We start from the raw sequence: 25,310 nt of genomic DNA on the forward strand, positions 1-25,310 counted from the left end.
GCTAGATCTACTGTATTTATTATATTACAACAGACCAGCTGTATCTACTGTCTCCATTTCACTTTGGCCATTGTTGTGGGCCTGCCCTCCCATCAACAGCCTCAAATAGGCTATTTCATTTCACAAATAATATTTTATGTTATTAATTTCAAACAACGGCATTAGCATGAGAATAACTTACCAGTCCAAAACTATGTCCTCTCCGTTCCAAAAATATTCCTCCATTTGGGAATCGCTAAATGAATCGTCCTCCAACCATCTCTGTCTCACTTTCCCGATCAATTTCTGTATTTCTGTATATCTAGACTTAGATTTAGCTTCCCTGACTTTGTCGCCATACTAATTGATATATAAACAGCTGAAGATGTGCTTTACCAAAACAATGCTGTGCGTAACATGTGTGGCTCCTTCCGGTATGAATCTTCAATGGCAAATGACCCTCTTTACGCCGGAGTTTACTACATGGGTTGGTCTTCCAACACATAAACATTACATATTGCCATTTACCTCAGCTCATTGGCTATCTACCCAGCTAGATTTCAAGACGATCAGTGGTCACTGGGTTAAAAAACATTCAATCAACGAAACAGCAGTCATATCATTGGTGCACAATGATGTCATTACTTGTTGTCTTCAAATCGGTTTCTTTCAGTCAATATGTCCCGCGAAATGACCCATCAGGTTTGGTTGTGTTACAAACAAACCAGTTGATTGCAATGAAACCAAACATGACTGGAAAAATCACGTTTAGTGTGTGTATTTCCATCGAATGTGTAGTTGAAAATGGAATGAGACGGAATTCACGACACAAGTGGTTCACAAAATGTTTCGTGTTAGGCTATAAAAATGGATTTTATCAAACAAAAGACCATTCATTGTGTAACAATGAGCATTGGGATTGCAAACAGAGGAAGATCGTCGAAGGTAAACCATTTATTTTATTGCAATTTTTGATGTTGTTACGCCTGTGCTGGTTGAAATAGTTTTTTAAAAATGGGGCTTTGTTCTCAGATAATCGTATCGTATTCTTTCGCAGTAAATCCTTTTTTAAATCTGACAACGCAGTTGGATTAGCAAGATTCTAGGCTTTCGACCCATATGAGACACTTGTATTTTCATGAATGTTTAATATGACTATTTATGTAGCGATCACCGTATGTTGTCGAATTTAATCCCGCTAACGGGTTCGGTGCGCAGAGAGGTTAATATAACCCTACTGTCCAATTTACAGTAGCTATTACTGCGAAAAAAATGCCATGCTATTGTTTGAGGAGAGCTACTAACAACAAAACACTTTTTTCAACACGATAGGTTTGATAAATTCACCTCTGAAGGTGAAATGTGTACTTACATTCTAAAATATTGCTCGGATTTATCATCCAAAGGGTCCCAGAGATAACATGAAGTGTCGTTTATTTAGATAAAATCCTTTTTTATTTCCCTAAAAGGTCCATATAGCACGCATGATCAATTTTGTATTTCCACTCGTTCAATTGCAAAAAAAGGAATCTACGAAAGTCTCACCCTAAACATTGTTTGAACGAGTCAAATCACGTTCGTATCTATTCCTCAGAGATCCTAGAAGGTATCAAGACTTCACTATTTCATTAGGGTTTGTAGTATATCCTATATGACACCATATTTGGTCAGAGAGCGATGCCTACATGGCACGCCGATGACGTAGGCGGTAATTCACTTGAAAGGCTGTATCTTTGTCAAATATATTTACATGGTTGCCCAGCTCATTGGCTATGTCGTAAAATGTAGGTATTAACCTTGTACGACAGAATGATTTTCATTTTGGACAATGATTATAAGGATATTCAGAGTTATGAAGTTATGAACACTGGTTGTTTGCAAATGTTGAACTTATAATACGGCTACAAATACTTGGAAAGCTAAATCAAGGTCCAAGTATACAGATTTGACGATATTCTTGCAGAACAATTGAATTTGAATGCAAATGTCTCCTTCACAATTTGTCCAAATGTCCCTGGGGACTTCACACTAAGTCTTGTAGGTCAGTCATTCTACAAGTTACCCATCTGAAATTTTGCACATACACTGCTGCCATCTTGTGGACACTAAAACCAGAGTGATGGCTATAACGATGACCTTTCTCTTGCATTTCAAAGATAGTGGTAGAAAGAGACTGGTTGTTTTTTCTTTGTATTTTCTTCAACAAGATCTATTGTGTTATATTCTCCTACATTCAATTCACATTTCCACAACCTTCAAAGTGTTTCCTTTCAAATGGTACCAATAATATGCATATCCTTGCTTCAGGGCCTGAGCTACAGGCAGTTAGATTTGGGTATGTCATTTAGGCGAAAATTGAAAAAAAGATGGCTATCCCTAAGAGGTTTTAAGTGTGTTTGGGAACAGTACTGTGTGAATGTGATATGAGAGCTGTGTGAGCGTGGTAATAAGTTGGTTAATAAGTGTTGATAAAATGTTGTTTTGGGATTCCATCCATCACTGCCCATTACATAATATCTCCGGGTGGTATTGAGAGAGGGATGCTATTTTAGAAAGTAGGGGCAAGTCTATAATTTCTGGAAGTCGAGAGAATGTGAAGAGCATTTTTCCTATGACCAGCAAGGCAGTGTCTGGGAACCTTCCGGGTTTTCTTCCGCTGGGAGATTTCTGAGCCAATGAATTCGTTGATGTGAGTACCTAAGAATTTCTAACGTTCTATATGAATTCTGTGAAGATATGGAAATATGATAAATTGTATGTGTGTAATCGATTACTAGAGATTTGATAAAGTAATACTGGGATGCGATGCAACTTAAACAACCCAGACGTAGACGTATGTAGGATTTGTGTTGATCCCTTTAATGGATCATTTGATAAAGATGAGGTTTAAGCATTATTAAACTGTCTTCAAAGTCTGGGCAATTGTCTCAGAAACTGATTGGAGTGTGTCCACTTTTGGTTAACTTACCCTAACGATGTAACTATAAAACGCTTATTAGATTTTCTCCGTCCGGGCACTATATTTGAAATAGAACTGCCCTAAAGGCCCAGTATGAGAGGAGTTGCTATATTTATTGAATAAACCTTTTTCCATAAAGTTAGAGCGAATTAAGATGGAATCTCGACCTAACTTATAAGGTTGTACAAAGCCTAGGTTATCCATCAAACTACTTATCATTGTGGAGTTAATGTGATGTAGTAAAGTAATTGAAATGTGTTGCATAAGAAAACATAATCCGCTTTTATTAAAAAGTGCAAGATCTGTTAAGATCTGTTTCCTAGTCAATGAACTCGTTGACTTGCTAATCTCGTTGACTGCGGGTTTTCGCCAGCCGGTTAATTTTCAACTGCAGTCCCTGGTCAGGTTATTAAAAACAATTACAATAACAATGCAGACTATCAATGAACAGTAAGCACACGCAGAGCAACATAGAACAAGCAACACATAGCATGCAAAAAGCAACAAAACAAATACATAAAAGCAACAAAGTGTTTCCACACCTCACCAGCTACAGACAACATGGAAAGTAGCAATACACAGCTAGGGATTATTTTCACTAGTCTGATTGGCCTCTAGCCATGTCTTCATGTTTGTTTTAAGGTGTGATAGGTTGTACAGTTGTGTATGTCTGATGGCAGGGCTTTCCAGACATGGGGAGCTCTTACAGAGAAAGCAGACTGACTAAAAGTGCTTTTCCTTAAGGGAACTTTACAGTCACCTCCCATGGCAGACTTGTGGATCTTCTGACATAGGTTTAAAGTACTGAGTGGAGGGGGAGCCAGGCCATTTAGGATCTTGAATACAAGACATTGGTCAGTGTATTACACAAGATTTTTCTAACTCATGAGCTCATGCTTCCTGAGGATGTAACAGTGATGATGGCTAATGGGCTTCCTATCAAGCACTATTTGTAGACAGACTGAATGGACTTTAATGTTGTACAGCAAGCTTGGGCCCAACTAGTCAAGCAGTATGTTAAGTGGGGGAGTATCATAGATTTGAAGTACAGTTTTGCTACCTCTGTAGTCAAACAAATTTGTATATTTTGTAAATTTGCTAGGTTGAATCTAGTTATTTGTGTTACCTTTTTCATCTGCTTTTTAAAAGAGTGGTTGAAATCAAGTATGATGCCAAGATACTTAAAATAGGATACCACCTGGAATTTCTCCGCTTACACATAGATATCTGGCTCATTGGCATCAGTTGCCCTCTTTGTGAGGAACATGCAGACTGTTTTTTTTTTCTTTGAGATTGAGATGCAAACTTGAGTCACTGAGCCACTTGGTAACCTGGACCATTACAGTAGTGAGTTATTGTGCAGCTTGTTGTTTGCTCTTTGCATGCACATACACTACCATTCACAAGTTTGGGGTCACTTAGAAATGTCCTTGTTTTTGAAAGAATAGGCAATTTTTTGTCCAATTAAATAACATAAAATTGATCCGAAATACAGTGTAGACATTGTTAATGTTGTAAATGACTATTGTAGCTGGAAACGGCAGATTTTTTCATGGAATATCTACACAGGCATACAGAGGCCCACTTTCAGCAACCATCACTCCTGTGTTCCAATGGCACGTTGTGTTGTGGGGGGGTTTGGTCAAATGGTTTATTTTGGGGTATCAGGTTAATTGTAGAGGTCTACACATTGCTAAAATTATAGTAATTTAGATTAAGAATGCAATAGGATACTGATCTGTAATTATAATCATTATAAGAAAGTTAATACTGGAAATATAGGATTATTATACTGTATGTGAATATAAATGTACATTCTGCCAATGCCGATGTGTGTTAAATTGAGGGTTTTGAGGGTTTTGAGTGATTGGACCTATCACTGAGCAATGTCATCCTACATTTTGGTAGGGTAATTAATTGGATTTTGATTATGATTTGGAAACTGAATCGTTTTTAAAACTGAAGGATTAAGGTTTGAGTTTAGTATGTTAATAACAACACGAGTGAAGCAATTAATGTATGGATTGATTGTTTTGATTGCTGTTGGAACTAAAGATGTTGACACTATTCTCAGCATGCCCTGGTGAATGGGGAGGGGAACTCTGATCCAGAGAGCGAAACTGATCCTAATCTATTTGATCTATAGGCATTGACGTGTAAATAGTAGAATCATGATGCTTGTCTTGGGTCATGTTCATTAGGCACCAACAGAATACATTTTACTTAAACCAGGAGTCACTACCTGGATTTGTCCAATAAGATATGCTAATTTTAGTTTCTGGGATGGAAATAGTTATTTCCACCATGCTGATCCATTGGAGTGTAATAGATAACTAAAGCTTATTTATTATTAAACTCCATTGTGGAATGCACTGCATTATGCATTAAATATTTGATTTTCACCATCTATGAAGATATTGCCTTGAATCGTATAAACTATATGCATCTTTTGTTTTTCTTCATGGGCTTGTGCAGGTGACAGGTGTTTATCATGACCTCCCCAGACAAATTGGTAATTTCCTTTTAATTTGAGAGGACTCTCAAAATGGGGGAATGTGAGAGAAACTACAAGATTATGTTATAATACTGTTATTGCATCAAATTGTTGTTTTATGCAACAGAATAAGGGGTTGTTAGAACACACATCAGTGTATGTTCTACTGAGGATGGGCCTCTGCGAGATTTAACACTGACAGAAGATTTATGATGTCTTTGGGTGATAAACCTAAAGAGACTGCATTCCATAGCATGAGTTAATGTGTCTGTTGTATAAGGTACCAAGGAGAGAAGAATTTGGGGCCCAGACCCTGGTCTCTACACAATGAGAACAGTTTTTACAGCAGATGCTGTCTGCTGTGAATTATAAGTATCTTTCATACAAATCTTAACCTTGGGACCCATTCCATACATCTGTTTTTTGTAATGAAAACTGAAGAGGGTGTATCTTAGATATAAAAGACCTTTCTACCTTTGTCTCAGGGCTCTCAACGAAGCATCTGAGGGTGATTCGTCAACCAGCCATCATTATCACAAAGCACTCAATCGATTAACTTTATCTGTGTGTGCTGTAGTGACCTGCTCCCTTATTAATAGGTTAATAAATATTTAGTTTAACCTTTTGCGTGTAGGGGGCAGTATTTTCGTTTTTGGCTAAAAAACATACCCATTTGAAACTGCCTATTTCTCAGCCCCAGAAACTAGAATATGCATATAATTGTCAGATTAGGATACAAAACACTAACGTTTCCAAAACTGTAAAAATATTGTCTGTGAGTATAACAGAACTGATATTACAGGCGAAAGCCTGAGGAAAATCCAATCAGGAAGCGCCTCTTATTTTGAAACCTCTCTGTTCCTATGCATGCCTATCCTCCATTTAAAGAGATATCAACCAGATGATTCCTTTTTTCTATGGCTTCCCTAAGGTGTCAACAGTCTTTAGCCATAGTTTCAGGCTTTTATTTTGAAAAATGAGCGTGAAGGATCACATTGGGTAATTGGATAGGTGGGGGATCTCAGAGTGAGTTTTGCGCAACTGAGTAGAGCGGCCAATGTTTCTCCCGCTGTAATTGAAAAAGCTACACACTCAGTTGATGTATTATTGAATACATATTTTAAAAACAACTTGAGGATTGATTATAAAAAACGTTTGACATGTTTCTGTGGACATTATAGATATTATTTGGAATATACGTCTGCATTGTAGTGACCGCTCTTTCCTGTGGATTTCTGAACATAACACGACAAACAAACGTCGGTATTTTGGGTATAAAAATAATCTTTATGGAACAAAAGGAACATTTGATGTGTAACTGGGAGTCTCGTGAGTGAAAACATCTGAAGATCATCAAAGGTAAAAAAAAAATTGATTGCTTTTATGATTTTCGTGACCTAGCTACTTAATGCTTAGTGTACATAATATTATGTTATGCTATCGATAAACTTACACAAACGCTTGGATTGCTTTCGCTGTAAAGCATAATTTCAAAATCTGAGACGACATGTGGATTAACAAAAGGCTAAGCTGTGTTTTGCAATATTGCACTTGTGATTTCATGAATTTGAATATTTTTTAGTAATATTATTTGACCGTGTCACTATGCTATTCAGCGGTTGCTGATGACAATTTTCCCGGTACCAGGATGGGTAGCGTCAAGAAAGTATAACTCTGATTTGTGTGATAAATTTGTCTCTCCTAATTTGATAGTAAAGAAATTAACAACCACAATTTTTCTAATATCTCTCAGATATAAGACACACACTACAGAACAAACTTTGTTTTGTTTTGGGGGGACTATCTGTTGTTCCATGTAGTGAGTCTACTATTCAATGCATTTGTATGGGCTAATAGCAGTAAGGTCAAATATACAATACCAGTCAAAAGTTTGGAGACAACTACTCATTCCTGGGTTTTTCTTTATTTTGACTATTTTATACATTGTAGAATAATATTGATGACTTCAAAACTATGAAATAACACATATGAATCATGTGGTAACCAAAAAAAGAATTAAACCAATCAAAATATAGTTTAGATTTTAGATTCTTCAAAGTAGCCACCCTTTGACTTGATGACAGCTTTGCACACTCTTGACATTCTCTCAACCAGCTTGAGGAGGTAGTCACCTGGAATGCTTTTTCAACAGTCATGAAGGAGTTCCCACATATGTTGAGCACTTTTTGGCTGCTTTTCCTTCACTCTGTGATCCAACTCATCCCAAACATCTCAATTGGGTTGAGGATGGGTGACTGTGGAGGCCAGGTCATCTGATGCAGCACTCAGCACTCTCCTTCTTGGTCAAATAGCCCTTACAAAGACTGGAGGTGTGATTTGGGTCATTGTGCTGTTGAAAACAAATGATAGTCCCACTAAACGCAAACCATATGGGATGGCATATCGCTGAAGAATGCTGTGGTAGCCATGTTGGTCAAGTGTGCCTTGAATTCTAAATAAATCACAGACAGTGTCACCAGCTAAGCACCCCCACACCATCACTCCTCCTTCTCCATGCTTCACGGTGGGAACCACACATGTGGAGATCATCCGTTCACCTACTCTGCGTCTCACAAAGACACGACAGTTGGGACCAAAAATCTCAAATTTGGACTCATCAGACCAAAGGACACATTTCCACCGGTCTAATGTCCATTGCTCATGTTTGTTGGTCCAAGCAAGTCTCTTCTTCTTAATGGTGTCCTTTAGTAGTGGTTTCACACAGTCTCCTCTGAACAGTTGATGTTGACATGTGTTTGAACTCTGTTAAGCATTTATTTGGGCTCCAATCAGAGGTGTAGTTAATTGCCTATTTCTGAGGCTGGTAAACTCTAATGAACTTATCCTCTGCAGCAGAGGTAACTCTGGGTCTTCATTTCCTGTGGAGGTCCTCATGAGAGCCTGTTTCCTCATAGTGCTTGATGGTTTTTGTTACTGCACTTTGAGAAAAATGTAAAGTTCTTGACATTTTTTGGATTGACTGATCTTCATGTCTTAAAGTAATGATGGATTGTAATTTATTTTTCCTTATTTGAGCTATTCTTGCCATAATATGGACTTGGTCACAACACATATGACTGGCTCAAACGCATCCAGGTGACTACTTCATGAAGCTGGTTGAGAAAATTCCAAGAGTGTGCAAAGCTGTCATTAAGGCAATGTTTTGTATATGTGAGCATATGTAGTGTGTGTGTGTGTGTGTGTGTGTGTGTGTGTGTGTGTGTGTGTGTGTGTGTGTGTGTGTGTGTGTGTGTGTGTGTGTGTGTGTGTGTAGGATGTTTGAGTGTGTGGGTAGAGTCCCGTGAGTGTGCATAGAAGCAGTGCAAAAGAGTCGGTGCAATTTTCTTTGCTATTCACCACTTCACTATTTCACAATTTATTTATTGTAAAATAAGATTAAATTGAACACTTGGTGTTTACACATGTATTTGTTTGATTTACAACTCTACAGGATCAAGAAAACAATATTCAAAATTCAAATGAATTTGGTTGGAGGCAATGATTCTCATTTACCTTACCTGTGGTAAGTTACATGTGCCTAGAGTAAAAAAGCCATTCAACTAGTTTTGAAAAGAAAAAACTGAACATTCTGAAAAAAAACAGAGGGTGCCAATAGTGCAAGGGTGCCAATAGATTTGGTTCTCAAGGCACTTCACATTGTGTCAGGAGGGAGATCCATGTGGTTAATGGGGAGAATGCACACAACATGCTATCTAGTCACAATTCTGAAATAATGCATCTCTTAGCATTCATTGCCACAGAGCAGCTATCAAGGAGAAAGAAGAAGAGGGAAAGAGATTGAAAGGGAGCGACAGAGGGTAGAGGTAGAGAGAGAAAGAAAGATAGATTAAGGAAAGAGAGGGAGGGAGGTAAAGAGAAAGAAGAGAGGAGGGCAAGGAGAGGGAGAGAGAGGTGCGGGTAGAGGGTTTATCAGTCTTACCCCTGCAGGGCCTTCTCTCCAAACCAGTCTCCTTTCCCCATGCTGCGGAGGTAGACAGGATCCCCGTTGGACTTGTCTTCCCTGGTCACATTCACCTGGACACAGGGGTGGGGGTACCAGTTTAAATCCATGAGGGGGAGTGAGCAATCACACATTCTGAGAGAAGGAACCTACGGGACAGACTCAATCTCAGCCATCAATGTGATAAGCCGTGCGTTACACTGTACATAAAACCCTTCTGTAATGTACATTTCTGTAACTGTACGGCTCACTAATCACTACATTATTAAACATCAGAGTGAGGCTGATGTAGAGCAGGGGGTGATGGACATCTCTGTGCATGCTAAATCTTTCTACATTTTATATGGACATCTTGGTGCTATGGTCTGTGAGGAGCCACTGACCAGGTCATTAGCTAGCTGACAACTGAGCAATGGATGTCCAGCAGTAAAGATAAAGAAGGTCGTTTGGCTTAATTAAGGCTTCTCTCTTTATTCATTAGCCTGTTGTATTCAGGTATGACATCACGTCCTCCAGGAATACATAATCACTCTGAATAAATCTAAAGGACAGAGCGATAATTCAACTTGTAATATGATCTGGAGGACAGAAAGGGAAAGGAAGAGCCAGGAAAAGAAACAGAGGGATTGAGAGAGAGAAGGATAGATGAATGTGGACAGGGAAGGATAATGGGGAGAGAGAGAGAGAGAGAGAGAGAGAGAGAGAGAGAGAGAGAGATGTTTGTTCTACTAGTAGAGACAGACAGATACAGTACATCTTGATCATTTGAATAGGGTGAGTTGTTGACCTTATTTGGCTCCTTGGCTGGGTGACATGTCTTGCTGAGAACTCTGGATCTCTACCACCATCTCTAACCACTCTCAGTACTGCACCAGACCACACAACACCTGACTGGTTGATCAATATTGCGGTGTCTGATAATTTGCTTTCTAATTATGTTAATGATGATGATGATCATAGCAGTGACAATCCATGTTTTTCATTAAAGACGAAAAATAATAATGTCTTAATAATAATGACAATGATAACAATGAGGATGATGATGGTCTCACCATTCCCTTACTGATGATAAAGAAGGTGTCTCCTGTGGCTCCCTGTCTGATGATGTACTCTCCATTCTCATAGTGTGTCTGTAATGAAAGAGGAGAGCGGGGAAGAGAAATGAGAAGGATGAGTCACCGAAACACCTCTCTCAACTCCCTCTGTCTAATACATCCTATCGCCCCATGGGCGAGACACTTTGACACCTGGCCTTGGTGAAAATGTTTTTCCTCTGGATTGGATCTTAGTTATGTTAGAGCTTCAATCTGATCTAGTTGCCTTATAGAAAGTCTAGGTTGGTTTAAAACTTGTACTTGCGGGCAACACTAAATACATTGTTCTCTAATTCTCACCAAAATGTTTCAGATGGACTATACATTTATTCATTGGATGGTTCTCCCATCGATCGGGTTCCCACCTATAAATATCTGGGATTGGATTGACAATTGGATTGACAAAGATTTAATGTTTATTAAGAAACATACGGATGTGCTAGTTAAAAAGCAACAATTTGAAGAGGGCTTCTTTCTTAGAAATAGCAGGAAGCAGATTGTATGTTCAAATTCAAACCAGCAGCAGCCACTATTCTTAAAACTTTAGATGCTGTCTATTATAGCGCCCTTCGCTATATCACAGGTGACAGTTTTAATAGTCATTACTGCATCAAAAGGTTGGCTGGTCCTCATTGAAGTCCCATAGATCACTTCATTACTCCCTTTTTGTGTACAAAGCTCTACTACACAAGCTTCCAACTTACCTAACTTTGTTGATAAAGTATAAAAGAATGAGCAACCAAACCCGCTCGCAGGTTTGGCTAACTCTAACCAATTTAAGTAAATCCTCCGTTAGTTTAGTGCCCCCTAATGTTGGAAGAACCTGCAAAATTCCTTGCATCTTGATTCCTTGCCTAAATATCTACTGACCCATAGCACTCACATCTGTAGCGATGAAGTGCTTTGAAATGCTGGTCATGGCTCACATCAACACCATTATCCAAGAAACCCTAGACCCACTCTAATTTGCATTCCGCCCTAACATATCCACAGATGATGCAATCTGTATTGCACTCCACACTGCTCTTTCCCACCAGGACAAAAGGAACACTTGTGTTAGAATGCTATTCATTGACTACAGCTCAGCGTTCAACACCATAGTGCCCTCAAAGCTCATCAGTAAGCTAAGGACCCTGGGACTAAACACCTCCCTCTGCAAATGGATCCTGGACTTCCTGACGTGCCTCCCCCAGGTGGTAAGAGTAGATAACAACACATACCACCATGATCCTCAACACAGGAGCCCCTCAGGGGTGCGTGCTCAGTCCCCTCCTACATGCTCAGTCCCCTCCTGTGCTCCCTGTTCACACACAGCCAGGCACGACTCCAGCACCATCATTAAGTTTGCAGATGACACAACAGTGGTAGGCCTGATCACCGACAACGACTAAACAGCCTATAGGGAGTACGTCAAAGACCTGGCCGTGTGGTGCCAGGACAACAACCTCTCCCTCAATGTAATCAAGACAAAAGAGATAATTGTGGACTACAGGAAACGGAAGACCGAGCACGCCCCCATTCTCTTTGACAGGGCTGTAGTGGAGCAGGTTGAGAGCTTCAAGTTCCTTGGTGTCCACATCACCAACATACTAACATGGTCCAAGCACACCAAGGCAGTCGTGAAGAGGGCATGACAAAACCTATTCCCCCTCAAGAGACTGAAAGGATAACTACTTGTTACTTTTATTTCTTATTCTTATTCATATTTTTAACAAAATGAGAAAAAAAATCCAGAAAATCACATTGTAGGATTTTAATTTATTTATTTGCAAATTATGGTGGAAAATAAGTATTTGGTCAATAACAAAAGTTTATCTCAATACTTTATTATATACCATTTGTTGGCAATGACAGAAGTCAAACATTTTCTGTAAGTCTTCACAAGGTTTTCGCACACTGTTGCTGGTATTTTGCCCCATTCCTCCATGCAGATCTCCTCTAGAGCAGTGATGTTTTGGGGCTGTTGCTGGGCAACACAGACTTTTAACTCCCTCCAAAGATTTTCTTGGGGTTGAGATCTGGAGACTGGCTAGGCCACTCCAGGACCTTGAAATGCTTCTTACGAAGCAACTCCTTCGTTGCCCGGATGGTGTGTTTGGGATCATTGTCATGCTGAAAGACCCAGCCACGTTTCATCTTCAATGCCCTTGCTGATAGAAGAAGGTTTGCACTCAAAATCTCATGATACATGGCCCCATTCATTCTTTCCTTCATCCTGGTCCCTTTGTAGAAAAACAGCCCCAAAGCATGATGTTTCCACCCCCATGCTTCACAGTAGGTATGGTGTTCTTTGGATGCAACTCAGCATTCTTTGTCCTCCAAACACGACGAGTTAAGTTTTACCAAAAAGTTCTATTTTGGTTTCATCTGACCATATGACATTCTCCCAATCTTCTTCTGGATCATCCAAATGCTCTCTAGCAAACTTCAGACGGGCCTGGACATGTACTGGCTTAAGCAGGGGGACACGTCTGGCACTGCAGGATTTGAGTCCCTGGCGGCGTAGTGTGTTACTGATGGTAGGCTTTGTTACTTTGGTCCCAGCTCTCTGCAGGTCATTCACTAGGTCCCCCCGTGTGGTTCTGGGATTTTTGCTCACCGTTCTTGTGATCATTTTGACCCCACGGGGTGAAATCTTGCGTGGAGCCCCAGATCGAGTGAGATTATCAGTGGTCTTGTATGTCTTCCATTTCCTAATAATTGTTCCCACTGTTGATTTCTTCAAACCAAGCTGCTTACCTATTTCAGATTCAGTCTTCCCAGCTTGGTGCAGGTCTACAATTTTGTTTCTGGTGTCCTTTGACAGCTCTTTGGTCTTGGCCATAGTGTGACTGTCTGAGGTTGTGGACAGGTGTCTTTTATACTGATAACAAGTTCAAACAGGTGCCATTAATACAGGTAACGAGTGGAGGACAGAGGAGCCTCTTAAAGAAGAAGTTACAGGTCTGTGAGAGCCAGAAATCTTGCTTGTTTGTAGGTGACCAAATACTTATTTTCCACCATAATTGGCAAAACAATTCATTAAAAATCCTACAAAGTGATTTTCTGGATTTTTTTTTTTTTTTTTCATTTTGTCTGTCATAGTTGAAGTGTACCTATGATGAAAATTACAGGCCTCTCTCATCTTTTTAAGTGGGAGAACTTGCACAATTGGTGGCTGACTAAATACTTTTTTGCCCCACTGTACTTAAGTATCAATTGTAAAAGTAAAAGTATAAATAATTTAAAATTCCTTATATTAAGCAAACCATAAGGCACCATTTTTGTATTATTTTTTATTTATGGAAAGCCAGCGGCACACTCCAACATTCAGACATAATTTACAAACAAATCATTTGTGTTTAGTGATTCCGCCAGATCAGAGGCATTTAGAGATGACCAGGGATGTTTTCGGTCCCGCTACGTGCTCAAAAGGTAATGAGTTTTTTGGGGTGTCAGGTAAAATGTATGGAGTAAAAAGTACATTATTTTGTGTAGTGAACTAAAAGTAAAAGTTATCCAAAATATACATAGCAAAGTAAAGTACAGATAGTACTTTAAAGTCTTTTTACTAGGAATAGCATGCTAAAAAAGATTGCTCACAGATGCTTTACAGATGGTCATACTATCAACAAATGATCTGTTGATAAGCAACTGCTTACTAAGGTTACGTTTAGAGTTAGGGTTAGGTTTAGAATAAGGGTTATGGTAAGGGTTAAGGTTAAGGTTAGAGCTAGGGTTAGTAGATAGTTAGTTGAAATGCTACTAAAGCATCTACAGATGGACTATCCAAATAAAGTGTTACCAAAAGATTATAGCTCAAATGAACTAGCGTTGCACGATATACCAACACTTTGGTACTTTTTTTTATACTAGAACATGAAAAACGGTTCAGTACTAGTATTTTTTTTTTACTTTCGGAACTTCAATAAAATGTGTCTCACGTTGTCTACTGATTGAGAGAGGATCAAGTCTGCCTATCAGCGCATCTGATGTCCCCTTATAGCACGAGCGCACCATGCCAAGCTCAAGCCTGTCCTGAGGAAACACTTCACTCACTGGGAATCTGGGCTGCATCATGTTAGCTCACCACTCATGCTGCACAGAAGTTAACACACTTGAATAACACAACACGGCATGCTGAAATGTAGCAGCTGTTAGTTACTGTTTGCAAAACAATCTCCATTAAAGGCTAGAACACATTACAATGCAAGAAGATACCGGTTGCTTTCCTTGCTAGCTTACAACTGAAGCTGTCATCAATTCACTACCCTAGTAATTTATTTGTGATAATATGAGCAATACAGATAAAGCCAGAGAACAGGTATAAAAATCACTCTGACGAAGAAGTAATTATCTGAAGTATTTGAACAATGAGAATCCTTCAAGAATTTAAATGACTCCTTCAAGAATTTGAATTCCATTTCAATTGTATGTGCTGTTGCATTATCAGATTAGATTAAACTTTATTAAACTTCATTGGACAAGTACAAGTACAGTACAACGAAATGCAGTTAGCATTAGACCAGAAGTGCATATAAAAGATTACACAATTTTTTACCAGAGAAACAATTAAGACAATGTTAAGACAATGTACAATGTTAAAATTAATTGGGATGTATACATGTGCAATTAAGGCAAATGGCAAGTAGAAATGGCCAAATTGAAAGTGCAAGGAGGCATGCAACTGAAATACAGGGATAGCAGCAATGAGGTTACCGAGGTAGACATGTACAACTGAATAATGTACTTAACCTGTTGAGTGTAGACGGCAGTATTTTGATGTTTGGATGAAAAACATACCCAAATAAAACTGCCTATTTCTCAGGCCCAGAATCTAGAATATGCATATAATTGTCAGATTAGGATAAAAAACACTCTAAAGTTTCCAAAACGGTCAAAATATTGTCTGTGAGTATAACAGAACTGATATTGCAGGCAAAAACCTGAGGAAAATCCAACCCGGATGTACTGTTTTTCCTGAAAGGTCTCTGTTCCATTGCATGCCTTCGCTCCATTTAAAGGGATATCAACCAGATTCCTTTTCCTATGGCTTCCCCGTGGTGTGATCAGTCTTTAGACAAAGTTTCAGGCTTTTATTTTGAAAAATGAGCGAGAAAGATCACATCGAGTCATTGGATGGCTGGGTGTCAGCAGCGTTTTGCATGCGCAACAGCTTGGAGCAGACATTTTCTCTCTCTCTCCTATTGAAGGAGCTACAGTCCCGGTTGAAATATTATCGGTTATATATTGTAAAAACAACCTGAGGATTGATTATAAAAAATGTGTGACGTGTTTCTACGAACTTTACGGATACTATTTGGAATTTTCTTCTGTGGATTTCTGAACATAACGCGCCAACCAAATGGAGGTATTTTGGATATAAAAGTAATCTTTATGGAACAAAAGGAACATTTATTGTGTAACTGGGAGTCTCGTGAGTGCAAACATCCGAAGATCATCAAAGGTAAGCGATTCATTTTATTGCTTTTCTGACTTTCGTGACCAATCTACTTGTCTGCTAGCTGTTTGTAATGTTTTGTCTACTGAGAGAGATGCCCTTACATAAACGCTTGTTATGCTTTTGCCGAAAAGCATTTTTGAAATCTGACACGCCAGGTGGATTAATCATGAAACGTCATGAAAATTAAATATTTTTTTGTAATTTAATTTGATCTCGGCGCTCTGCAATTCAGCGGATGTTGACGAAAATGATCCCGGTAACGGGATGAGTGCATCAAGAAGTTTAAAGAAACAAAGCAAAGTACCATGAAGAGTGTAAAGTGAATATGCTACACAAAGTCATGCATATATTTTGGGTGTACTTTTACCCCTTTTTTCTCCCCAATTGGTAGTTACAGCCTTCGCTGCAACTCCCCTACAGACTCAGGAGAGGCGAAGGTCGAGAGTCATGCGTCCTCCGAAACACAACCCTGCCAAGCCGCACTGCTTCTTGACACACTGCTCGCTTAACCCATAAGCCAGCCGCACCACTGTGTCAGCTTGCAGGCGCCCGGCCTGCCACAAGGAGTTGCTAGAGCGCGATGGGACAAGGAAATCCCAGACCCTCCCCTAACACAGATGATGCTGGTCCAATTGTGTGCCGCCTAATGGGCCTCCCGGTAATGGCCAGCTGTGACACAGCCTGGGATCGAACCCGGGTCTGTAGTGACACCTCAAGCACTGCAATGCAGCGCCTTAGACCTCTGCGCCACTCGGGAGGCCCTGATGCATTTTCAAACAGAAGTAAACAGGGTTCATGACTGGTGCAATAACATCTACCTCATACTCAACATCAACAAAACAAAATATCTGCTCATTGATTTCTGGAGGAAGGCACACCCAGTGAGCCACCTAGTCCTGGGGGGGTGAACAGCCATAGAGAGTGGTGAGTTTTATGTACCTGGGAACCATTATGGACAGCACACTCTCTTTTAATGCCAACACTCATAACATCAATAAAATATGCCAACAATGACTCGACCTCCTGCACAGACTGAGACAATTGAATGTCAACACCCAGATACGCCCCAACTACTACACCTGACATGTAGAGAGTGTGCTGACTTTCTGTTTCCTGGTCTGCTACTGTGGGCTGTCAGTGGCTAATAAGGATAATAAGGATATCCTCAGGCGGACTGTGAACCTGGGGTCCAAACTCTGCGGGCTGCAGTGCAGAGGGCTTCTGAGCCTCTATGATAAACAAGCAAGGGAAAAGGCCAAACGACCCCACACACAATCTTGCCCAATGTTTTCAGCTGCTGCCCTCCGGAAGGAGATTGTTCAGTAAGGATGGAAGCAAGGCAAGTTTCATTACATCAGCCATCGGGCTGCTGAACAGTGGGACATAGGACAGATGCAGGCCCAATACATGGTCGGACAATAGGCTGCAGAGACTGAATATGTGGAAATGTAAATGTGTGACTTGTGTACTAACATTTCAGTTTTCCGTACTGCATCTAATATATTGTATTGTGTTTGGTATTTGTATGTTGACATCACGGAAGGATTTTCCATGTAAATAGACAGTAAAGTACATTTTATCGTATGCAGTATATCAACATCATATAACGCATCCAGAATACCTAGTTGTTCAGAACTCTCAAACCTGCCTCCAGCATAGTGAGAACATCATCCCCAGCTATAGTTATTTATTCTCCATTCAAGTAACACACTGTTGTATCCATAGAAATGTGTAGCCTTGGAAAACACCTTTGTGTGCATCACAGTCTTTCAACAGAGGACCTACCTCTTCAAGGACATCAGCTAGCTTGCTTAGAATCTCCTCTGGAAGTTCATGAAACGTCGGAACGCTGCAGGAAGAAAATAGTCAGAAAGTCAGTGTAGAAGGAAGAATAGAGATTCACACTGTATTGCATATTACAGGGTGTTGATGCTAATAGACATATTGATCGGAACGTAATGATATATCAGCAGCTACACAGTCAATAGGTTAACCTGAATAGAGTTTCTGTTCATCACGCTCTCACAGTTTACATAATTTTGGATAATGTATATTCCAGAAATAAACGTTAGAAATACACTGCTATCCTGTATGTACAGTATATACACGCACATACACGCCGACTGACGTTGAAAAGGATGTTTGTTCTGTGCGTTTCCTGGCAGTCCTCTGAATCCTATTTGCTCGTTATCGACATGGACTGAATAAAATGGACCAATGCTTATCAGAGGAGAAAGCAAATAACCCAGGCATTGGAACAAAGGCCTTTATCTCCCCATATCATCTCTCTGTTTCTCCATCTCCCCCTCCCTCTCATTTCCCATGCTTTATTACAGTAATCTGAACCATATCGCCTCAGCACTGACTCATGGTGCAGAATTTCCTACATGGATCCCGGACGGAAAATGGCTGGTCAGATGGCTCACTACTATGGGAAACGTTACCGAGCCATGAAAGAGTCAGCGCAAACAAAAAGCATGTGCTATGGATAGTTCTGTATCTAACAACTTAATTGGGTTGTAATAAAATGTTTAATTCTATCATGTTCTTTGCATGTTAGGTTAAAAACTGTTACAGTGGAATAGGATGGTGTGTATGTGAAGATGTACATATGCATAGCTTAGCCTCCAGTCTTCTTAGTTGTGAATATGAACCGTCTGATCTTGAGTGCTGCTGATTTTCACTCCTCCTGGCCCTTAATTGATAAATTAAGGTAATTTATTGGATGGATATCTGGGTTACCCAGGTGTAATCAATCTCTCCTGTTCTCCTGTTCCCAAGTTTTTGTTTTCTAGTCTTCCCGGTTCTGACATTTCTGCCTGTCCTGAGCCTGCCTGCCATTCTGTCCCTGATTGACTCGGCCTTGGATTACGAACCTCTACCTGCCCTCGACCTGCCCTTTGCCTGCCTCTTTGTTAAAATAAATATTCTGAGAACCAAACTATCTTCCTCCTGTGTCTGCATCTGGGTCATATCCTGAGTCATGATAATTGGACTATTTTGAATATCATCGCTGCTAGTTTTAAGGCTTTTGAAAAAGCTAACATAAGTTGCTTTTGTGACAGATGGGAATAATAATACATAGCATATGCTGCAATCTTCAATTGGCCCCTCTTTCCTACATTAAATAGATACAAATATATATTAATGCTAAATTGAGAATTTATGTGGCATTGAAATTTGGCCATAGAATCAATTACCAAAACAATACATATATGTTTACCATCTGTGAATTATGTCTCTTCAACTTTAATTCAGAACCGAAAATTAACCTGATTTCAACGTCCGGAAAATATCTATTTTATATCTATTTTGCTTACTGGGATGTTGCCGGTACTGAATTTATATGCAGTGATCTCAGGTTTAATTTGAAACATCTTTTATTCCTTTGTATATTTGTAACAATTATTAGCACATTGCAAACATTGTTCTGCAGTTTCAGAGAGACTGATACACATTTTGATATTAAGTTTAGCAGAGATCGTCTGTGTGTTAAGTGATGTGGAAGGGGAAAAATTATCTCAAGACTCATTTAGCTGTTCTGTGAGTCAGTTGTTTAAAGATATGCTCTGGAACTTTGGCGACTACTAAGAATTTTTAAAACCTCCCACTTTGGGCTGGATATATCAATGTGTAGGCCATACATGCATATAATCTATTAGCAGAATTACTGTCTTACCTCAAATAGTGACAAAATCCATAGTTTGAAAGCAACTGTTTTTCTGGAAGCTGTGCCGGGCCAGCCCCCTTGCAATTTGTGTTCCAGCCAATGAGCTTCAGCCCCTAACCATTTGAGTGACAGCTAGCAAGATGCACACACATCAGAGTGAGAGAGAGAGAGCAATGTCGTGGTGCACATACTGTATGTAACTTACAGATGTCGGATCTTAATTTGATAACTTTTTGTTGCTAAGAATTTTCCTGTACAGCAGGAAATGCAAACTTGAAATTTCTTCAAGGGTTCTAAAAAGGCTTCTAAAGTCTGTAATTCCACCTTAAATGTCAGACTTGACTTGCACAAACAAAAGAAGTATAACCTTTCCCCCAAAAAATGTCCATTAATTATAATCCACATAATAATTTCATATTTCCTGTTGCTGGAGGATTATTTTCCTGCTGTATCAAACTGGCCCAAATTAAGATCCTACAACTGTAGTACGCTATTTTCGGGGACAGAAGTAATCTATTTAAATTACGAACGTTTTCAAGTGCAACTTTAGTAACAATGGTTTTGGGAAACAGCTCAGATATTTAATGATGCTCTCACAAAGGATTTAATGTTGAACTTAGCCTTAACTTATGGCTGCAGGGGCAGTATTGAGCTGCTTGGATGAAAAGGTGCCCATTGTAAACGGCCAGCTCCTCAGTCTCAGTTGCTAATATATGCAAATGATTATTAGTATTGGATAGAAAACACTCTAAAGTTTCCAAAACTGTCAAATATTGTCTGTGAGTATAACATAACTGATATTGCAGGCGAATCCCTGAGGAAAATCAAAACAGGAAGTGGCCTCTATTTTGAAAACTCCATGTTCCGTAGCCTCCCTTTGCTCCATTTAAAGGGATATCAACCAGATTCATTTTCCTATCGCTTCCTCAAGGTGTCAACAAGTCTTCAGACATAGTTTCAGGCTTTTATTTTGAAAAATGAGCCAGAACGATAACATCGCGTCAAGTGGTCACATGAGTTTGGACAGCCATTGCTTTTCCCTCTCCTACTAATAAAGACATTTGCGGTTAATATATTATCGATTACATATTTTAAAAACAACCTGAGGATTGATTATAACAAACGTTTGACATGTTTCTGTGGACATTATGGAAACTATTTGGAATTTGTCTGCGTTGTCATGACCGCTCTTTCCTGTGGATGTCTGAACATAACACGCAAAACAAACAGAGGTATTTTGGATATAGAAATAATCTTTATGGAACAAAAGGAACATTGGTTGTGCAACTGGGAGTCTCGTGAGTGAAAACATCCGAAGATCATCAAAGGTAAATGATTAATTTGATTGCTTTTCTGATTTTCGTGACCAAGCTACCTGATGCTAAGTGTACTTAATGTTTTGTCATGCGATCGATAAACTTACACAAACGCTTGGATTGCTTTCGCTGTAAAGCATCATTCAAAATCTGACACGACAGGTGGATTAACAAAATGCTAAGCTCTGTTTTCCTATATTGCACTTGTGATTTCATAAATATAAATATTTTGTGTAATATTCATTGAATGTAACGCTATGCTATTCAGCGGTTGTTGATGACAATTATCCCGTTAACGGGATTGCAGCCATAACAAGTTAAGATGGTTTTGGGAAACCAGGCCCAGAGCTACACACCACTGCAGTCTATCTAAAAAAAACTTTAACATGATCAATCATTTCACATTCTTAGCTATCTCAGCTCTGATAGACCAGGCGCCTACAGCTATCTAAACGCTCTTCCTGTTGAGATAGGGGATCAGCAATAGCTCTCTTGCCATCCAAGTGACACTTTGCAGGCAACACAACTCATGAAAGCAGGGGGATTGGCTGGGGTCTCGGTTTCTCCTGAGCTCCAGAGTGTAATTAAACAGAGCTCAGAAAAATACCTTCCAGATAAGACACACAGAGACACACACACTCCCCCTCTTTCTATCCCTCTCCTCGCAGAAGTTTTAAATTAATATCCCTCTTCTATGTACAGGGAGGACGAATGTCTAATTTCATTGCAGATAAAAAAATGCATAAAGGTTGACTCATGGAGACAGTTGGTTTACCGTAATCTGACTGCTCTTTAAAAATATTTTATTAGCTGAACTGTCTACAAGCAGAGCTTCTTGGGATCTAAAATCCATAGAGTGAACTACAACAATTACAAAATCACTTGTCCTCCCGGGGTATAAAGATCGAAAATATAGCAAGCTAACTTCAACAATAATTACGAGAAAAGTAGGAACCAGCTGTAAATTTAACTCTCATTTTGAACCAAGAAATATGGATTTGTATCTGAACATGTATGAAAGTTAGCTTGTTGACCTATCAATCCTGCTTTCAGAAATATCTGCTTCAAACACACACCTGCCTTACCTGCCACGATACACGCTCCACTCAGTCTGAGTCTCAAAAATGACTTTAGATTGAGAACAAAATATACCCCCAAACTACTTTATCTGGTCAGAAAGGTATCTCTGGTACAGTACACTACAGTACATCTCCATTATGATGGCAGTATCGAAAGAGCTGAGGAGGCTCTCTACCTTCATTGGCTGCCCTTGCAATATCTCCTATTGAGGGCATCTCCTTTTACAGTGAAAGGCTGACTGGTTTCCTGCTTTCACTTTCACCTGGCTGCCACTAGAACTCAGACAGGAGCGAGTGAGAGAGAATACTGTGTGATTCATGAGGCCTTTGTTCTGAGTAAATAAAATCTGTAAACCTCTGAGTGGTAGTGGGCCCAGCAGGGTATTTCTGAGAACCTCTCAATGGATGAAAATTATTTATGCAATTACACATTTGAACTACGGAAACAGATTAACTCCACATGAATAAAACCCATCGAAAGGAAATGTCATTCCATTTTCATAAAATATCAACAAAAAAAAGCAGAGCGATAGAAAGAATAACATCAGATAGTAAAAGACAGAACAGGGGGACAATCAGATGGACAGACAGACAGACAGAGGGACATAGAGGGAAAGCAGTGAAGGCAGTACACTTCCAAGGCATCTCATACCTCCTGTATGATGTATATAACACTCTCTTCTCCCTCCCTTCTCCCTCCATCTTTTGAAGAGGACTTGTTTTATTCCACGCTGTGTGTGGGTGCAACAATATGATTCTATCTGCCTTTAATATGTTAATAGGCTTCCCCATATTCAGCTCATTTCCTCTGCAAACCCTATGCTAATGTCAACATCAGATGGAGAAGAAAGAGAGCAGGAAGAAGGGATGTCTATTTTTTCCGGTACAGTGGGTGCTTACTTACTTGCGTGGGATTTCAATGGTAAATCTCTACAATATAGCCAACCCTTGTACTGTAGTAGTATCTAGAAGTATAGTCTTTCTGTTCCTCACCTTTTTAAAAACTCCATGTATTCAGTGTGCTTGATTAGGCCCGTCCTCATCATAATAGTCTGAAAGCATTGTCGGTCGATGGCCCATAACTTCACATTGGTGAGAGCTGGAGAGGGAGAAGAGAGGAGTGATTAGAATGATCTGGGAGAAACATGGATTTCAGGGCATTTTCACAATAAAATGAGTTATATTATTAACCAGGTATCTACTTGGACATCCACTAAGATCCCCACAGCAGAAAGGCTACATAGTATAACAGGAGAATCATTAGCATGACGTTCATCAATGATGAATGGATCCATTCCAATGTATCCAATTCTGTTAAAGGTCCCAAAAGCACACACAAACACTCAACCTGAACAGTTTTATCTCAATCTCTTCATTCAAAGACTCAATCATGGACACTCTTACTGACAATTGTGGCTGCTTTGCGTGATGTATTGTTGTCTCTATCTTCTTGCCCTTTGTGCTGTTGTCTGTGCCCAATAATGTTTGTACCATCTTTTGTGCTGCTACCATGCTGCGTTGTCATGTGTTGCTGCCTTGCTATGCTGTTGTCTTAGGTCTCTCTTTATGTAGTGATGTGTTGTCTCTTTTGTCGTGATGTATGTTTTGTCCTATATTTATTTATTTCTTTTTAAATGATTTTTAATCCCAGCCCCAGTCCCCGCAGGAGGCCTTTTGCCTTTTGGTAGACCATCATTGTAAATAAGTATTTGCTCTTAACTGACTTGCCTAGTTAAATAAAGGTTCAATAAAATGTAAAACATTTTTTAGGGGCTGAGCCTGTCCATGCATGTTTATCTGTTTTTTGCTTTATTTGTTTGTTTTGGTTATGACAGGTCTACTTGGTTGTCTGTGACACTGTGACACTGAATCATCCACTCCTAATCTCATACAGTAGGTTTTCAAACACACACACACACACACAAACCTCAAATTCATGGACAAACATACACTTGTGGGGCAGGCAAGATAAGAGACACATAAACCCAACCATGAGAACACCCACACAACTCCCAGGAGCTAAACTTGAGCCCAGTGTTAGCTATGTCTTCTAACACAGGAGAGCACAGGAGAGATTTTGTCATTACACATGCAGGCTCTTTTTAGTCCCAGTTAGAGTATTTCTATAAACAGTCTGAAACTGTCTGTAGCCCTCGTACCAACTAATGAGGAAGGAGACCGCAACAAACACTCTGCATCCTTCTTTCAGCACTACATAACTAAAACACTGAGGCTGGGTCCCATTCCAAAAACCTACTTCTCTTGTGCCTACATAACTCACACACATGGAGCTGAAACACTGGTTAAATGGACGCAATATAGCAGATGGAGATTTCACAGCCTAGCAAAAGGGCTTCGTGAAATGACCTCGTCACAATATTGCTTTCAGCTTTCCAGTGCTATCAGGCTGTCTACTGCATGAAATCAAAGGCAGATGAAACCCAGTGGGCAAAGACATCAATTCAATGTCTATTACACGTTGGTTCAACGTCATTTAATTGAAATGATTGATTCAACCAGTGTGTGCCCAGTGAGATGGGAGCATGTTTTTGTAAAGGGATTGCTAGGGAAGAGACTGCCATTCCAGACCTCTAAGACCCAAGCCTCAGGGAAGAGGGCTAGAAAAGCTTTTGGAGTAACACTCCTGTTAGGCCCTAAAGCAACAACTATTAAAGAGGAGAGACGTGATGGTATAAACACAGACCCAACAGAGTGCTACGTCGGTAAGTGGACAATTCACAGTTTATGCGGAAATCAGATATTGAGAGGCCTGGAGAGCATTGCAGTGAGGTAAAAAGTGAGTTATTTGGAGACTTGACTAAATTGCAGTGAGACTTAGGGAGCTAGTTAGCCTGCAGTGTGTGTAGATTAATGTCTTAATGCTTGTGAGCTGTTGGACATTAGCTTGACAGCTTAACACAGGGGCAAATTAAAACCACTCCAGGCCCTGGGTAGACAAACAGGCAGGGAAGGAGGTGGAATGGTAAGGGGCTTGAGAAGTGTGGGAGTCTGATAGTGAGGGAATTATGTTGAAGTGGACTGAGAATACATGCATATGAAGTACCCCACATAAATCAGCACACACATAAACGTGTGTTGATCTCTAAGTACACAGACACACACACACACACACAAGCACACAAGCACAAACACAGTCACACACACACACACACACACCTGGGATCTCATAATCCCTTATAGAAATTGGAACAACACTATTGCTAACACAAAAAAGGTGTGTGATCAAGTCTGCTACTGTCTTCATCGTACAAAGGACAAGTCACATCAGGATTTATGTTCCCACAGCATACCGAG

The 25,310-nt window shown here is 39.8% G+C and overlaps 1 protein-coding gene across 2 annotated transcripts in view; it reads right to left on the reverse strand.

The window, feature by feature from the left end:
- Positions 1-25,310, reverse strand: part of LOC112254522 (cGMP-dependent protein kinase 1) — a 162,546-nt gene that overhangs the window by 16,397 nt on the left and 120,839 nt on the right. For both annotated transcript variants that reach the window (XM_024427198.2, XM_024427189.2), the window contains exons 4-7: positions 22,989-23,094; positions 17,716-17,779; positions 10,446-10,523; positions 9,373-9,467 (exon numbers count right to left, since the gene is read on the reverse strand). In XM_024427198.2, the coding sequence (XP_024282966.1) occupies positions 9,373-9,467; positions 10,446-10,523; positions 17,716-17,779; positions 22,989-23,094 (343 nt within the window). The remainder of the gene's footprint in view (positions 1-9,372; positions 9,468-10,445; positions 10,524-17,715; positions 17,780-22,988; positions 23,095-25,310) is intronic.

Source organism: Oncorhynchus tshawytscha, linkage group LG01 (genome assembly GCF_018296145.1).
Source record: "Oncorhynchus tshawytscha isolate Ot180627B linkage group LG01, Otsh_v2.0, whole genome shotgun sequence".
NCBI lineage: Eukaryota > Metazoa > Chordata > Actinopteri > Salmoniformes > Salmonidae > Oncorhynchus > Oncorhynchus tshawytscha.